We start from the raw sequence: 18,593 nt of genomic DNA, 5'->3' as shown, positions 1-18,593 counted from the left end.
TTTAACATCTCAACTGAGGCGCCGTGGCAAGTGAAAGGAGAAACTATTAATAATCCTGCAGGAATAATAAATGTAAAAGAGGGTTTTTTGGGGAATAGGAGGACATAGAATATCCCTATACATTGAGTCCAAATGAATAGTAACAGCCATAAACACTATGACTATGAAAATGTGTTGAGGACTCCACAGATTCAGAGCACTGGAGTAGAAGTTTTACATCCTTGAGCTCATGTAATTCTTACAACAATCTTATAAGGTAGGTATTATTATTATTAATCACCCCTATTTGAAAATTGAGGGAAATGAAGCTTAGAAATTTAGATGCCTAGGTGAAGCTAGTAAGTGGCTGAATGACCCAATTTGGTAAAATACTAAACCACATACCTTTTCTAGTACATTGCCTTCTAGGAAAAAGTATAGTTTCTTGGAAATTGTTAAATTGCAGTTGCCAGCTGGATATCCTTGGGTACCAGTGTGTAGGAAGTTACTTGGTAAAGATACACAGTGTGGAGTTTCCTGGGGCTCAGCAGGTTAAGGATCTGGCAACTGTCACAGCTGTGGCTCAGGTCACTGCTGTGGTGCAGGTTGGGTCCCTGGCATCGGAATTTCTGTGTGATGAGGGCACCGTCAAAAAAAAAAAAAAAAAGGATGCACAATGCCTTTATTCTAGATCTGTGAAAAACCAGGAGCTCTAAGAGATGCTTTTTCTTTGTCCTTTAGGTCTGTCAGTTTGTCGTCTCTGTAAATGGGCTTAATGTGCTGCATGTGGATTACCGGACCGTAAGCAACCTGATTCTGACGGGCCCACGGACGATTGTCATGGAAGTCATGGAGGAGTTAGAGTGCTGAGTGGGTGGCCCTCCAGCCCTCCCCAGGGCCTTGGAGGATCAAGACAGAACACAGAGCTGTGCAATGACAAGACTTCCCTGTACATGGATGGCTTTGGACGTACCTGTCTTCTCTGTACCTACACATTTTAATTCGAGTTTCATACACTGTGTCACTGTTCGAATGTGGAAAACTGGGTCATCCATCTTAAAACAAACAAACAAACAAAAAAACTTATGTCAGGGTAGAAAATGTTCAAGACACAGAATTTTCTGATATAGTAGCATCATTGCCTTACCCGATTTCTACGTGTAGTTTTCATCCATTGTTTTTTCTCAGTTTGCAGAAAGTTGTTGAAATGTTTCTCTCGCCAAAACAGCAACATGCTAAAATCCCCTTCATAGGAGTCAATAAGGTGTTTTTACAGACCTTAAGTTATACTCTCACCAAAGCAGCATGGAGCTGTTTATTAGAGGATCTGGATTTCATCAGACTTCAAATTAAGGCAACATCCAAAAGAATAGTACTAGTTAATTAGCATTTTGAAAGTTCTAAAGTATTCAAGTGCTTAAAAACCATCAAATTTTTGACTTGTTCTTAATTCCTGCCTTTAGTATCAACTTTTAACATGGGTTCTCAATTATGGCATTGGTCAAAAAAAAAAAAAAAAAAAACTTTATGATAGTGTGGGTAGGGTGGATAGAGAGATTCTACTTAAAACTATGTGTTCTGTTTACTGTTTCTGAGCCTACGTCATTTTGTTCCATCAATCAACAACAGTGGCTTTCTAGAAATAATCCTGAATATGTTGAATGTCAAAACAGACAAGTTTGTATATACACATATAATGCAAAATCTAGCCCCTGTCAAGATTTCTCTTTGAAGTTGTCCCTTTTTAAATAAAGTATTCTAGAACTTGGCCCATATATGATAAAACTTGAAACTCAATTGCCATATTGGCCTGAATTTTTATTAGCTTTCTAGTGTAACATATTCTAAGGACATGACATGCTGCTTATTTGGCGGGATTATTTTTCACCCAAAGCGCCTTTTTGTGTTATAACTTTTCAGCTCACTTGTATTTATGCATGTTTCTTTCTTTCCTTTTTTTAGTTCTAGAAAAGAATGCATTTTGGGGCTTGGCGTATAGAGGAAATTCCTCTAAGAGCCAGATTAGGGAGTCAGGGAATGCTCAGTTCCTCTTATTTTCATATAATGCATTCTGAATGACCAGGTTACTTTCTTATCATGGGTTAACAAAATCTGAATGTTGTACCTCAGCCTTTTTTTTTTTTTTTTTTGGTAATAGGTTATTATAATTTAGTAATGGTACTGGTAGAATGGACAGGCCATGCTAACTCACATGTTTCTGGTAATCCAACTTTTTTCTGATCTGTAGTTTGAATCAGAGAATAGAGTTTTGAAGAACGAGAGACTGTAGCTAACATTAATACTCTCGATCTATAGTTGAGAACTGTTATTGTCTCTGTGTGCGTGTGTGCGCGCGCGTGCGCGTGCATGCATTTATACTGTGCGCCAGGCTCTGTGCTATGGCTCTTTACATACATGCTGCCTTTTCATCCTCATCACCACCCTGCAAGGTAGAGATTATCCTCCTCATTTTTCAGACGTGGAAACTAAGGCCGAGCAAGTTTAAAAATGGTGTTTAGGGAGTTCCCTGATGACTCTGAAGGTTAAGGCTCCAGCATGGGCACCACAGTGGCTCAGGTTGCTGCTGCGCTGCGGATTCCCTCCCTGGCCCAAGAACTTTCACATGCCGTAGGTGTGGCCAAAATAATAAATAAATATAAAAACGGCGTCTGAAGTTCACACGGTTGTAAGAAATGCGAAGTGATAGAGCCTGGATTCAAACATTAGTTTATTTAATGCTGAAACCCACGCTACGCCCTCTCCCACTCCTCCCCAGCCTTTCCCCATTTGGGGACCTTTTCTCAAGGGTTTATTCTGTACCCAGTGCTCTGCTAAAACTACGCATCGCCTATCCTTCCCGACCTGGGAGGTCAGCATTGTCGTTATGTCCATTTTACAACTGAGGAAACAGACTCCTCAAGAAGTTAGTCATACGCCCAAGGCCACGCAGCTAGAAAGTGGGAAGCCTTACCATTAGGCTTTTTTAAAAAAATGGTACCATCTTTAAAAGATGTGTCCTAAATGCCTCTTGTCCCCAGGTATTCATTAATTGACAAAAGGAGAAGGAAGGCCTTTGGGGAATGGCATCTTCTTGCCTGCTCTGTGTCCTTTCGACTCATCTCCTGATGCCCACTGTCTTGGACCTCAGCATGGCACCTCTTCCCTTTAGCCCATCTCAGCACCAAAAGAGCACCTGTCTTTTTGTACATCATACAGCCTCCTGCTATGACATGTCTTTGACTCAGAGGCCATTGATATCTTTGCTCAAATGAACACTAAGGTGAACGAAGGAAGAAGAAAGAAAGAAGGATAGATGGAAGGAAGAAAAGAAGGGAGGGAGAGAGGGACTGTTGCCCCCTTTGGCTCCCATCACCCCCAAGGCCAAATGTCAGAGGATTTTTCTTAAGCCCGAGGGAGCATCTCCTGAATAATAACCCCAACCCACCCCTGCCCTCCTCACCCTGTGGTTGACGTGTGTGCTCCATTTCTGTAGGGGCCCAGTCTAGCTCTGTCCAGCCTTTGCACATGCAGTTTCTCCTGCCTGGAATATTATTCTTTCTCCTTTGCCTGGAAAAATCTGTTATTTTTCTATGAACGCCCTTTAGATATTATCTTCTCTGAAACATCTTTGCCAGTTCTGGAACTGAAGCCCCTTGTCTAAATTCCCATGGACCCCTACACACCAGCCTCCTGTGATTATAGCACTGATGACCTTTGCTTTGGAATATTGCCCCGTTCTCTGCCTGTCTCCCTAACTATATTCTGAGCATCTGCAGAACAGGAACTGTGTCTTGCTACCCAGATACTCCCTTCACTCAGCACAGTTCCTGACACAGAGCAGGGTGTCAGCTATCCAGTGGAATATTCTAAGGCATCAACCTGAAGCGTAGCTCATGACACTTCTTATTTAATCATGAAGGGGATCCTATGGGTTGGCCTTTGGGGCAGAACTCTGCTAGGATGACCAGCCACAGCTTGATGTGGGACGGACTGGGTTCACACAAACACCACTGGTCAGGGAGCCTGTTGACTGGGGGCTGGCTGATTTGGATGGCTTCGTGCATATATTTCATGGTTGGCTGGGGCTGTTGGCTCGGGAGCCTCGGTTCCTCTTTAGGTGGCCTTTCCCCATAGCTAGTCCAGGCTTCCTCATTAGGCCTCCTGAGATCCAAAAGGGGGAGAATGGAAAGTGCAAGGCATTTCGTAGACTTGCTTCGAAGTCAGGCAGTGTCATTTCCATAGCGTTTTGTTGGCCAAAGCAAGTCATAAAGCTAACCCAGAATCAAGAGGTAGGGAAACAGACTCTCCCTTCTGATAGTAGGAACTGCAAAGAATCTGACCATTTTTAGTCCACCAAAGGTAGGTACTCACTATTTTTTTTTTTTTTTTTTTTTTTTGAATAAAGAACCAAGAAGTTACCTAGTTACTGAAAGGCTTCAGCTATCCAGATGTAAATCACCAACCAACCCCTGGGTAGAAGTGTAACCTTTCGTTGTGAATAAAACTCCATGCCTAATGAAAACTTCAGAGTCACAAAATCCCCAAGTAATAGTGCTACATGGAGCCATGGAGAGCACGGTTTTTATTCTTTGCATTTTGCTGAGGAGGGAACAGGTGTGGAACGGTCACATGGCATGTCCAAACTCATGAGGCTTATTGGGGTCAGGGCCTGGGCCAAAAGCCAGCCTCCCTCCCTCCAATCCTATGTCCTTTACAATTTAGCCTCCTGCCGTGGAGGGTAATGTGGTGAAAATAGTCCTTTGGCTTCGTGTTACTCTTAAATGCAATTGCGCCATGTACCTGTGAAGGTGACAGATACACACTTTAATTAACTCAGGCCTTGGGTTGTTAAATTACAGCATTAAAAAAGCATATTTTGTGTGATGTGTTGACAGTTGAACTGCTTTACAATTTAGAAACTCCATTTCTAAATGTAATATGGAGAATTATTCTAGACAGCAGACTTTCTAAGAGTTGTTATTTCCTGTGTATGCGTGTGGCTGTGTGTATCAGTGTATTGTGTGTGAGAGTTCATGGAGAATCCCTGAAATGGCTTTCTTTGTTCCTAAAGAAAACACTTTTGATTTTCAGGTATTTGTATAATGTCTCTATGTTTTTGTGATAGACTCAGAAATCAGTTTTTGATAATTCATTAGTATAGTATGTGCTATCAGTGCAAATTTGAAAGCCATGTTGATTAATTTTGCTGTAGAGAGCATTCTGCAGCTGCCTTTTGGGTTGATTCTATCATCTGACGTCGTCTTATTAATCTCTGTTAAATAATTGTACAAAGTGATCAGTTTCTAGTTGACAGATGATGGGTGACATGAAGAAGAGATTCATGTTTGGGTAAATTAGATGCGATCAGCTTCACACTATCTTGTCAAAGATGAATGCATTGGAGTGGGAGGAATTTCTAATGTAAAAATTACTGATTTCAGTCCCAAATGGAGTCTCAGATTTCCCAATACTCATCTCTTTTGAATAAGTTGAGAAAGTAATCTACTTTCAAGATCTATTTGAATGATATTAACTGGTCTCTCCTGTTGAGTATTATTCCTATTTCACTTTGATTCTAAATGATCAGAATAACTCTGGAATGGAGTTCCTGGTGGCCTAGTGGGATGAGGATCTGGTGTTGTCACTGCTCTGGCATGGGTTCAATCCCTGGCCTGGGAACTTCCACATGCTACAGGCGTGGCCAAAAAAAAAAATAGTAATAACTCTAGTACATTTCAGTTTTGCTGATTGGTTAGAGTCTCTTGGTGTCACTGACCCTGGTTTTACTCATTTAAGGCAGCATTTCAAATGTAATGTTTTCTCTCAGTTCAATACCAAAAGAACAAATCTGCACTGCACCAAAATGAAGTTCATTGTCAAAGTTAGTGTATGGTATTGTCAAATGCATTAATATATGTACTTAATATATATGTTTATTTTTAAATTAGGTTGAAATTTACTTCCTTTCTTAAAAGTTATAGCAAAATACTTAAAATTATAATGTGCAAATAGATGGTATAGCATGAAATAGATGTTAAGTTTTTAAAACAATGTCTTTAGGGTTTCAGCTTTTCCTGTCTTTTAGAACAAATTAGCCATTTTTTATCCTAAGGAAGGGTTGCATTATAAAGCTGATCTACAACTAACCTATCAGAGGAAACACATAGGACTCGTATCTAGTTCTCTAATGTAGCCAAAAGTGCCATTTGTAAAACTACTTGATGATGGATGTTTTCTGAAGCTCTTTTGCCTGGAAAAAAAAAAGTACATTAAAAAGCTTTTTCTGTACAATATTTGATTTGGAATCATTTTCTCCCTACATAGTTATTGATAAATGTTATGGAATAGTCTACATGAAAAAAATGCTACGTGGTTGTCTACTATTTTGAGAAAACATTCTTTTTTTATTTTCAATTAATTAGGAAATCAGTTAAATGAGTCAGTATGCGTAGGGTAAAAGTATGGAGGTCGGGCTAAATTATGGAGATGATCAGTTACTCAGACTACATGCAACATTAATCCAAGGAACTTTACATTTTTCTCTCATTTATTCGTTTATTCACTTGCTCTTTCATGCAAGAAACCACATGGAAAACTCGTGTTTTGCTGGACAGTGTGTGTATAGGCCCTGAGACTACAAAAGCGAGTAGACAGCACCCTGAATTCAGCTCATCCTTCAGGAGTCACCTCTGAGCCTATCTCCTAGAAAACTCTCCATGGAGAAGTGGGAACATGAAATCTTGGTGTTGAAATGGGTTTTGTTTGTTTTTGCTTTTTAGGGCCCCACCTGTGGCATATGGAAGTTCCCAGGCTTAGGGTGGACACCTATGGAAGTTCCCAGGCCGCAGCCACAGCAACACCAGATCCAAGCCAAGTGTGCGACTTAACACCACAGCTCACGCAACGCCGAATCCTTAACCCACTGAGCAAGGCCAGGGATCGAACCCGTATCCTCATGGATACTAGTTGGTTTCATTTCCACTGCACCACAGAAGCAACTCCAAAATATGTATTTTTATACCACAAAACACTGACAGCAACCTACATTTAACTGTTTCTCCTTCCCTAATCCTCTCCCCCACTTTCTTTTACCCGGAAGCACCACAGCGAAGGTTGTTTATCATCCTTTTCTTCTTTGTGTTTTTAATAATTGCCTAGGGATTTTAAAAAATGAACTTCAGTAAAAGAGCATCGAATTTTATATAAACCTCTGGGACTTGTGTGTGTGTTCATTCAGGATTATATTTCTAAGATTCTTCTAGAGGTTTATGCGTAGTTGTAATTAATTCACTTTTTACAGCTTCATAAATTTCCAGAGCATAGCTTATTTGTCCACCTGCTTGTCAATGAGCATTGTGTTTGTTTCCGTTGTCCTCACTGTTGCTGTCCTAAATAGAATCACTGTGAACATTCTGAACATTCTGATGGTATCGCTATGAACCATCTCCTGGGAACAAATGCAGGAGTGTCTCCTAAGGTATCCACTTAGGAGAAGGTTTTTTTTTTTTGTTTGTTTGTTTGTTTTGCTGCACCTGCAGCATGTAGAAATTCCCAGGCCAGGGATCAAACCCACACCTTAGCACTGACCCAAGCAGCTGCAGTGACACCACCAGATCCCTAACCCACTGCGCCACAAGGGAGCTCCAAGAGAAGACTCTGAGTCATAGGAATGTGAATACTAACTTTACAAGGTCACATCCATCTAGGTTTCAACATGGTTGAACCACTGTAGGTGTTCATCTGAAATATAGAGTGGTAGATATTGATCAGTAATTTCTCCAACACTTGTATTCTGAAAGGTCTTAATTTGTGTCCAAAGTTTATTTGGTCAGTGATACTGAGAATTCTGCTTAGTTGCAAAGCTCATAAAATTTAAAGCACTAAAAAATGTAGGTAGCATGGGATCCTAACTTAATATGTCAGTGTCTTCATGATACACAGGATGCCTTTAAAACATTTTACCCTACAACCACTCTGGGATTCTGATGAGGCAAGATTATTGGGTGTCATATAACATATTTAAACACATCCAACAGATCATTTCTTTTGCATGTATAGTTTTAATGATTTTTATTTTTTTCCATTATAACTGGTTTACAATGTTCTATTAGTTTTCTACTGTATAGCAAAGTGACCCAGTCACACATACATATATATATCCTTTTTCTCACATTATCCTCTATCATGCTCCATCAGAAGTGACTAGAGGAGTTCCCGTCGTGGCGCAGTGGTTAACGAATCCGACTAGGAACCATGAGGTTGCGGGTTCGGTCCCTGCACTTGCTCAGTGGGTTAACGATCCGGCGTTGCCGTGAGCTGTGGTGTAGGTCGCAGACGCGGCTCGGATCCCGCGTTGCTCTGGCTCTGGCGTAGGCCGGTGGCTACAGCTCCGATTCAACCCCTAGCCTGGGAACCTCCATATGCCGCGGGAGCGGCCCAAGAAATAGCAACAGCAACAACAACAACAACAACAAAAAGACAAAAGACAAAAAAATAAATAAATAAATAAAATAAAAAAGAAGTGACTAGATATAGTTCTCAGGGCTACACAGCAGGATCTCATTGCTTATCCATTCCAAAGACAATAGTTTGCATCTGTTAACCCCAGATTCCCAGTCCATCCCACTCCTTCCCCCCACCCCCCCTTGGCAATCACAATTCCCAACAGGTAATTTATTAAGCACCTACTATGGGCCTGTCACTGAGTCTTTCACAAGCAGTATTAAAGAAGAAAGGTCCAAGAGTTCCTTTGTGGCTCAGTGGGTTAAGGATCCAGCATTGTCACTGCAGCAACTCAGGTTGCTTGATCCTTGATTTTGGCCTGGGAACTTCTGCATGACACAGGTGCAGCCAAAAAAAAAAAAAAAAAAAAAAAAAAGAGGAAGAGACAGAAGAGAAAGAAGATGAAAAGTTTAAGTCCTTATGAAACCCAAACACCTTAGACTCAAACTCGGCCTAAACCCAGATTGGGACTTGAACCCATGTTTGTTTGTGTGTGTGGTTTTTTGTTTGTTTGTTTTGTTTTATTAGAATCAAACACCTGGGGTCTCGACTTACTGAGACTCAGGTCCTTTGTGTCTCAGAGCAGAAGGAGTTCAGCAAGAGACAAAGTCATAGGCAAGAAACAGATTTATTAGGATGCTTGTGAGGGATACAAGCGGGCAGGCAAGGAGGCTCTGCCCCGAGAATTAGGTGGGCTGCATTCTTATGATCCAAGGAAAATGGGGAGCAGGAGAAGACTGCCTTCTTCCTCATTCTTCAAGTAGACATCAGGCTTACATCATTAGCCCCTCCTTTGTATCAGGTAGAAGAGTATTTGACCCTATGAGGCCAAACTAGGACTGTCAGGGTGCTTACGCCAATCAGCAGAAAGATGGTCACATATACTAAAATACGTTGAATCCTCAGGTTCGTGTATAATGCGGGCTCCTCCTTTGGAAGGTCATCCTTCCCTTAAATCCCCGTCCTTGGTCCTGGGGATCATGATCTTGCTGCACCGGAATGCAGGCCTCATTAGATCTGTCACTGGATCTGTCACGCATATGTCCTGCTTTGACTTATGGTTTTATAGTTCAGCAAGCCTGCTCTGTTGCCCGACTCTGGTGGCTTTCTTGAGGGATTGTTAACTTAGAGTGGTCTCCCAAAGATGCCTAGGTTTCCCTCTCTCTGTGGTCCCCTACTGAGACTTCTGTAACTACCCGTGTAACTATCCTATTCTATCCCTGTCATATCTGCTGGTAGGTTGTAGTGAAGGAAAGTGCAGCCTTTACTGTGAAGGCTCCAAGGAGGAAGGGTGGCTCGTGCTTTAGAACCCCCAACTCCCTGATGGTTTACTTTCTTTAAAAAAATTTTTATTGAGGGAGTTCCCTTCATGGCTCAGTGGTTAATGAAACTGACTAGGACCCATGAGGATACAGGTTTGATCCCTGGCCTCGCTCAGTGGGTTAAGGATCAGGTGTTGCCGTGAGCTGTGGTGTAGTTCGCAGATGTGGCTCGGATTCCCCTAGCCTGGGAACTTCCATATGCCACAAGTAGGGCCCTAAAAAGCAAAAAAAAAAAAAAAAAAAAAAAAAAAATATATATATATATATATATATATATATCACAGTGTAGTTGATCTACAGTGTTGTGTTAGTTTCAAGTATACAGCAAAGTGATTCAGTTATCTATATACATATAGTCACTCATTTTCAGATTCTTTTCCCATGTAGGTTATTACAGAATCCCGAATGCTTTGGAGGGAGAAGATTATATAGGCAAAATTGGGGGTGAGAGCTGTTGTGATCTGTGCACACAGGTCAGAAAAGAATTTCCAGACTCATATCGGGATGAGAAGAAAGAAGTTTCTTGAGCATAGTGAGGTGGAAAGTAGAGTTTATTGAGATGAGAGATGCTGCAAGTGCAGTGGGAAGACCTCCTGGTTATCAGGGAGCGCCAGCACCAAGGGCGTGGTCATGTCTGCTCTTATAACCCAGGGAGAGGAGCAGTCCCAGGATACACCTGATGACCTGCCAACTGGTTGGAGAAGAGGGATCTTGGGATACACTGGCTGGTTGGTTGGGGGCGTATAAGGTCCCTATAGAGGCAGAGTGAGGAGTGGGCCGCATACCTTTCCTAGTAGGAGTAGGAAGGAGTAGGCCAGGTTGCTCAAGGTAGGGGAAGGGGCCTTACAGTGAGGCAGGTGGGGTGATGATAAGGGTCTGGCAATTCTTGTCTTGGCCAAAGGCTTTGAGTTTAATCTCCTTGACGGGGCCTTGAAGCCCAACAAGAGCTATAGGGTGTGTGGCCTTCTTCTGACTGGTTAGTGCTAATACGGCAGAGCTCCAGGAATCTTGTGCTCAGCCTGAAGTTTCCATCCTCCAACCTGTGGGGGCCTCAGTTCCTGCAGAAGAACTCAAAGACACGTACATTCCTAGAGGAGGAACCAGGACCCTGGGTTATGGCTTCACTGTGGTTTCTGACTGCCTCTCCCTTGGCTCTGCATCCCTGCCCCCTGCCCATTAGCAACAATTTGAATCTGCCCTTTGGAACTCAGGGAAGGTCACGGAGGCAGAAGGAAGCCTGTTTCTTAGGAACGAGAAATGGGGGGACACAGAAAGGATTTGTACCCAGGAGGGGCCCGCAGGGCCCTGATCATTTCAGTTACGTATCTTAGTTGTCTTAATTGTCATAAGACTAGGCAATAGAAGGGTCAACTTTATAGTCGGTTGAGTACATTAAAAGAAATCACCTATGCTGTCACTTCCCCTATATTCCCCAGGTACTGAGGATCAAGGAGATTCACGGGTCAGTCGAAAATCTAGCTCTGGATTCATGGCTGTAAGTTGGAAAAGAGCAAAAGTAATTGGATCCTTATCATATTCAGCTGCCTAGCTCTTGAAACTACAAGTTATATGTAAATATTGTGTCAAACATTCCCTTCATTTATTTTTTTTTAGGGCGGCACATGGAAGTTTCCAGTCTAGGGGTCAAATTGGCACTGCAGCTGCTGGCTTACGCCACAGCCATGGCAACGCCAGATGTGAGCCACACCTGTGACTTGTACTGCAGCTTGCCGCAACACCAGATCCTTATCCCATTGAGTGAGGCCAGGAATCAAACTCACATCCTCATGGATCCTACTCTCATTCCTAACCTGCTGAGCCACAACAGGAACTCCCCAAACATCCCCTCTAAAACTCAGGATTTTGTATAAAGTAATTTCACAGAACTGCATAGTATTATCTATCTACTACCTCATCCAGACTCCTGGTGCATTAGGACCCTGTTACGAAAGCAATCAAAGTAATCACTTGTGCCTTATAGTCCTCAGCAAACACTCTCTCTCTCAGGGAAAGTTGGGAACTTAGTCCTGATTATAAAGGAGGTTCTTTTCCCAAACACACCTTAATTGAGCTATCACTCCATTTGTCTTTTGCGGGTAGTTTCCAAAGTATAAAGGTTTAGGAAATTCATGCTGGAATTAGGTAAGCAAAAGCATCAGTTTGTGCTTCTGTTAGCTCGAGCTGTCTGCAGGCAGGGAGCAGAGACACAGGTTGATGCTTGCCTTGGACAACTGACAAAGGTGCTGAGCAAAATAAGGAGTGCTCTGTGAAGAGCTTGGCAAGGTCTCCCCTGTTCTTACATCTGGGATTTGACAACTCTTTTTCTTTGCCTGCCATTCTGACTTTCTTTCCAGTGAAACCAAAACACATCTGACTCAAGCGCAGCCTAAACCCAGATTGGGGCTTGAACCCACAGTTTTTTAGTTAGAGTCACTGGCCTGGGGTCTCGACTTACTGAGACTCAGGTCCTTTGTGTCTCAGAGCAGAAGGAGTTCGGCAAGAGACAAAGTCATAGGCAAGAAACAGATTTATTAGGATGCTTGTGAGGGATACAAGCGGACAGGCAAGGAGGCTCTGCCCCGAGGATTAGGTGGGCTGCATTCTTATGATCCAAGGAAAAATGGGGAGTGGGAAAAGACTGCCTTCTTCCTCATTCTTCAAGTAGACATCAGGCTTACATCATTAGCCCCTCCTTTGTATCAGGTAGAAGAGTATTTGACCCTATGAGGCCAAACTAGGACTGTCAGGGTGCTTATGCCAATCAGCAGAAAGTTGGTCACATATACTAAAATACGTTGAATCTCAGGTTCGTGTATAATGCGGGCTCCTCCTTTGGAAGGTCATCCTTCCCTTAAATCCCTGTCCTTGGTCCTGGGGATCATGATCTTGCTGCACCGGAATGCAGGCCTCATTAGATCTGTCACTGGATGACCTGAGGCATATGTCCTGCTTTGACTTATGGTTTTATAGTTCAGCAAGCCTGCTCTGTTGCACGACTCTGATGGCTTTCTTGAGGGATTGTTAACTTAGAGTGGTCTCCCAAAGATGCCTAGGTTTCCCTCTCTCTCTGTGGTCCCCTACTGAGACTTCTGTAACTACCTGTGTAACGATCCTACTTTATCACCGGGACTCTATCGTCTTCTAAGTTCCCTTTGTTCCCTTGGGGTTAAACATGAAACTCGTTTTGTCCTGAATTTTAAAATACCCGGGTACACAAAGTTCAATTTGTAATAGAAACTCTAGGAAGATGACTAGTGACATCTCTCCAGGTCCAGCCTGAGTGGATGGGACTCGGGGTGGACAGGACAGTGAGAAGGAGAGGGGAAGAGGGAGGAAGGCCATTTGTTCTCTTCCTCCACGTTTCAAATGTATATGCGAATATAGCCAAAACGGTGAGATGAGCCCAGCTTTTAAAAGATCTGGATGTTTCTGCCACAGAGAAAGGTAAAGAAATGAGAATACTTGCCCTTGCTCTTGAACCTGGGAAACCCACAGACCATGCAGGCATGGGAACATGAAGGTTAATTAATGATTGAGCAGGGAGACCCACAGGTCTGGTATTCAGCACAGAAAAGGGAAGGGAAGGTTGGAGTCTGCGAATGTCAGACCAGCCAGTCTGTGTAATACCAAGAACCCCTATTTTTTTTTTTTCAGGTTTTCTTTCAGCCAATTTGAGCTACATCTAAGGTGAAAACTGGAGTGCTTTCTTTACATGAAAGGGAGGAGCTACTATCCCATCTTACTATGGTACATGGTTAAAGTATATACTTTTCCTTATCACCAGCACACATTAACCACCCACTCATTGACTCTTCTCCTTACCAGTCCACCTCTTTTGCTTTCTATCTTGTTTAAGAGTATTGGCTTGCCTGTATGCCACACTTCCATCTTGGCATATAAATGGAAACAAAAGTATGAAATCAGAATCATCTCTTTTTTTTTTTGGCCACCCCTCAGCATATGGAGTTCCCGGGCCAGGGATCAAGTCTGAGCCATAGTTGTGACTTAAGCTGCAGCTGTGGCAGTGCCAGATCCTTAATCCATGCTGCCAGGCCGGGGATTGAACCTGTGTCTCATTGCGCCACAGTGGGAGTTCTAGAATGGTCTCTTTTTATCGGTAAGAGACCCTGTAAATGTGCTGGTTTAACTGTCAATGTGTGAATGGAGAAACACTCTTAGAAAAATCAATCATAATAACAATAACAGCTAGTGTTTATTGCCCTCTAACTATGTGCCAGCTACTCTGATGTTTTCTATGGATGTCTCATGTAATTTTACACCACTCCATTAGGTAGGTTCTAAACTCATCATTTCATTTTATTTTTATTTTTTTTTCTATTACTCAAATGAATTTATCATGTCTGTAGTTGTATAATGATCATAACAATCTGATTTCACAGGATTTCCATCCCACAGCCCAAGCATATCCCCCCACCCCCCAAACTGTCTCCTCTGGAGACCATAAGTTTTTCTTTTTTTTTTTTTTTTGTCTTTTTGTCTTTTTGTCTTTTGTTGTTGTTGTCGTTGCTATCTCTTGGGCCGCTTCCGCGGCATATGGAGGTTCCCAGGCTAGGGGTTGAATCAGAGCTGTAGCCACCGGCCTACGCCAGAGCCACAGCAACGCGGGATCCGAGCCGCGTCTGCAACCTACACCACAGCTCACGGCAACGCCGGATCATTAACCCACTGAGCAAGGGCAGGCACCGAACCCGAAACCTCATGGTTCCTAGTCAGATTCGTTAACCACTGCGCCACGACGGGAACTCCTGGAGACCATAAGTTTTTCAATGTCTGTGAGTCAGCATCTGTTCTGCAAAGTTCAGTCTGTCCTTTTTTCAGATTCCACATGTCAGTGAAAGCATTTGATGTTGGTGTCTCATTGTATGGCTGACTTCACTTAACATGATAGTTTCTAGGTCCATCCATGTTGCAAAAAATGCGGTTATCTCGTTCTTTTTAATGGCTGAGTAATATTCCATTGTGTATATGTACCACATCTTTTAGATCCCCTCCTCTGTCGATGGACATTTAGGTTGTTTCCATGTCTTGGCTGTTGTAAATAGTGCTGCAATGAACATTGGAGTACATGTGTCTTTGCGAGTCATGGTTTTCTCTGGATAGATGCCCAGGAGTGGGATTGCTGGATCAAATGGTAGTTCTATGTTTAGTTTTCTGAGGAATCTCCGTACTGCTTTCCCCAGTGGTTACACCAATTTACAATCCCACCAACAGTGTATTACTGTTCCTTTTTCTCCACACCCTCTCCAGCACTTATTGTTTGTAGACTTTTGGATGATGGCCATTCTGGCTGGTGTAAGGTGGTACCTCAGAGTGGTTTTGATTTGCATCTCTCTAATAATGAGTGATAAAACTCATCATTTTATAGGCAGAGAGCTCTCTGGGGAGGTTAAGTTGGTGGCACAAGGTCACATACCAACCAAGTGGCGAGTCAGAATTGGAACCCAGTCACTCTGACTGCTGATGGTATCTGCCTCTTCTGGCCACCCAGTTTGCCCAGGAATCCAGGGTCGCACATGCTTATGGTGGCAGAGAAGTGTCTAGAGGTAGAACTTGCCGCTTGAGAGCACTCCACTGCCTTGATGCTGCTGTGGGGGCCACACAGAGCATCACAGGACTGCACACAGCATCACACTCCCGAGCAGTGAGGATCCGGGGCTCATTTCCCTGCCTGCCCCCAGGTAGCTGCCATTTCATGCTTTCCTCCTGCAGACAGCAGAGACCACCCCTACTTTCCTCTTTCCTCTCAACCTCACTACCTATCATTTGGTTCATTCCAAAACAGGGGATGTCACGGCTGTTTCTCCAAGCTCCTTCTTAGATGCTCTTCTGGAAGCAAACACCCAGACATTTTTTCTTCCTGTGCATGCATTTCACTTCATTCATTCAATGCATGATAATAGAAGCCTCCCATGGTAAGTGTTAGGCTCTATGATGGTTAACCAGAAAGTAACTTGGGAGCCCTAGAGGATAAGAGCAACATCCACAAATCCTCTCACTCCAGTAATAAGGTCCCCAGCACACGGTAACCTCTCAACTACAGTTTGTTAAGTAAAAGCATGTATTTGTAAAAATCGCACATTGACAGTATCCTTTTCTGAGATGGAAGGGGTCTTTGGAGTCTTACTGAGGCCTCCTCTTCCCTGCTCATTTCTTTTTTTTTTTTTTTTTTTTTTTGTCTTTTTTTTTTTTGTCGTTGTTGTTGTTGCTATTTCTTGGGCCGCTCCCACGGCATATGGAGGTTCCCAGGCTAGGGGTCTAATCGGAGCTGTAGCCACCAGCCTACGCCAGAGCCACAGCAACGCGGGATCCGAGCCGCGTCTGCAACCTACACCACAGCTCACGGCAACGCCGGATCGTTAACCCACTGAGCAAGGGCAGGGACCGAACCCGCAACCTCATGGTTCCTAGTCGGATTCACCAACCACTGCGCCACGACGGGAACTCCCCTGCTCATTTCTTAGATGGCCTGTGAAAGCTTTCATTCACTCCTGGCAGCAGGCTTATGTGTATCTTAGTTTTCTCCAGGTCTTCCCATAAGGCCTGACTGACATCTGCTGGAGCACAGGAGACCTTCAATCTGGCAACTTCCTGGTGCTTGGAGGGAAGGAGGTTAATTCACAGCAAGGACAGGAGAGAGGAAAAGGGAACTTTTTGGTTTTTTTTTTTTTTTTGTAATCCCCTACCCCTATCTGGCTCCTGCCCCCTTTCCTCACCTTCTCCCCTTCCCCCCACCCCCACCCCACCCCAGTGGTTCATTCTCCATAGCTGTGGGTCTGTTTCTTTTTTGTTATATCCACTGGTTTGTTGTATTTTTCAGATTCTACATATAAGTGGTATCATACAGTATTTGGCTTTCTCTGTCTGACATGTCACTTAGCATCATGCTCTCCAAGTTCATCCATGTTGCTGCAAATGTCAGAACTTCATTCTTTTTTACAGCTGAGTTGTATTCCATTGTACATATATACCCAAAACTCCTTCTTTAAAAGGACTGACACTTAGGTCATAGACCCAGTCTAAAAGGAATCAAGACAAATCCCTAGGACTTTAGGCGGCTAGAAAGAGTTTCTCAATGATCATAGTGATAGTTATTGAATGTCCATTCCATGCTATGCCCATGTTAATTGTTTTATGCACATCATTAAGTGTTCTATTTACACACATTGTTCCAAGTAATCGTTTTCTAATGCATCTCATAGTGTTTCATCAACTCCGCCTTCACTTCGGATCTTCTATCTCCCCTACAACCTTCACCTTGAGAACAACTAGGTTATAAGGCGAGAGCTTTATGTTAAAGCTAGACTTTACACTCATGCATGAATATGCACTCACACACATACACACACATTTGAAGGAAATGAATGAAACTTTTTCTTTTTTTGTCTTTCTAGGACCACACCCATGGCATATGGAGGTTCCCAGGCTAGGGGCTGAATCAGAGCTGTAGCCACTGGCCTACACCACAGTCACAGCAATGCCAGATCCGAGCCATGTCTGCAACCTACACCACCGCTCACAGCAACAGGGGATCCTTAAGCCACTGAGCAAGGCCAGGGATAGAACCTGTGTCTTCATGGATGCTAGTCAGATTTGTTTCTCCTGAGCCATGATAGGAACTCTGGAAACTTTCATCCTAATGCAAATTATGAGAGATGCTGCTCTCTTTTAATTCCTGACAAATTCTTCATTCTTGGGTCTGTTGTGCTTTCTTTACATGGATTCGAAGTCAAGAAGGGTGTGTTGGAGTTTTCACTTAGAAATGTGAACATGTCCTCTGACTCTTGAAGGCTATCTCAATATCCTAGCCAAGTTATGGACTCTGACAGATTTTCTCAGGAGAGAAGGGGACTGTTCATAATCCAAGATCATTAGTGCCCAGAACAATCAGAGCTCAATAGTGATGCGTATTTATGGTTGTTTAACACAATGCATGTAATTGTTGGGGGGCTTCCTGACTTCAGCTCCCAGCTGTGTGAAGCAGAGACAGAATGCACCCCACCCCCTCCAGCCATCTTCATCCAAAGGCTGAAGTACCCTCTTCTCATCCCTTGGAGATGCCTTCTGCGCACATCAGCTATAGGGCGGATGCCTCTGGATAATGTCAACCTCTTCATATGAAAAAGAGCAAGTCCAGAAACAAAGCATGCATTGGTGGGTCAGGCGAGTCTGGTGTGGCTGGACAATCGTAGGGTTCTGTGAGGGCCGAGACCTGCCCTCGTAATGAACAGAGAATGCCTCTCATTTGCCTGCTGGAGGCTTCCCCCCACTCCTAACCCCTGCCACCCCAAAGGGAATTCCACTGCAAAAAACAAAAACAGTGCTCGCACAATTTCTTACTCAAAACTCTCCTTTCTTAATGAAAAGTTTCCTTACAGTTAGTGCCAGACACTAGACTGAGTTCAAGCAAAGCTTCCTTTTTTTAAAAAAACTTGATGCAGACTGTGAGTTGAGGTGCAAGGCTATTTCCTTTTGATCTTCCTTGCCTTTTGTTCCTTTAACCACCAACGGATTTTTCTCTCTCTCTCACTCTTTCCTTCCCCATTTTGACTTAAAATCTGTTATTTCTTCTTATCAGCTTCTAGCAGCCTCTTCCAGCAGTTACTGAAGGCTGCCGTCTGTCTCCAGGAAGCTGGCTGAGATGGGCAAGCAGAAACACGAAGTGTGGGTGCAAAACTATGTAACAGAAGTAGCTCTGGAGAATCCATGTAGAGAGGCTATGTCTATTGATGGGTCTGGGCTGGATGACAAACAAGAAATAGAGCCAAGGTC

The 18,593-nt window shown here is 43.3% G+C and overlaps 1 protein-coding gene across 5 annotated transcripts in view; it reads left to right on the top strand.

The window, feature by feature from the left end:
- Positions 1-18,593, top strand: part of DEPTOR (DEP domain containing MTOR interacting protein) — a 234,387-nt gene that overhangs the window by 196,800 nt on the left and 18,994 nt on the right. Inside the window, exons 9-10 of one of the 5 annotated variants that reach the window (XR_014842789.1) lie at positions 13,458-13,563; positions 18,400-18,501. Coding sequence is in view for 3 of the 5 variants with exons in the window: in NM_001445064.1 (NP_001431993.1) it covers positions 721-849 (129 nt within the window). In the remaining 2 variants the exon portion in view is untranslated. 5 annotated transcript variants of the gene reach the window in all.

The sequence above is a fragment of the Sus scrofa genome, chromosome 4 (assembly GCF_054392235.1).
Source record: "Sus scrofa isolate SSC_HxYL_T2T_F1_AM1 chromosome 4, Sscrofa_HxYL_maternal_Yorkshire_Landrace_v2.0, whole genome shotgun sequence".
Lineage (NCBI taxonomy): Eukaryota > Metazoa > Chordata > Mammalia > Artiodactyla > Suidae > Sus > Sus scrofa.
This window is presented reverse-complemented; position numbering and strand designations above follow the sequence as displayed.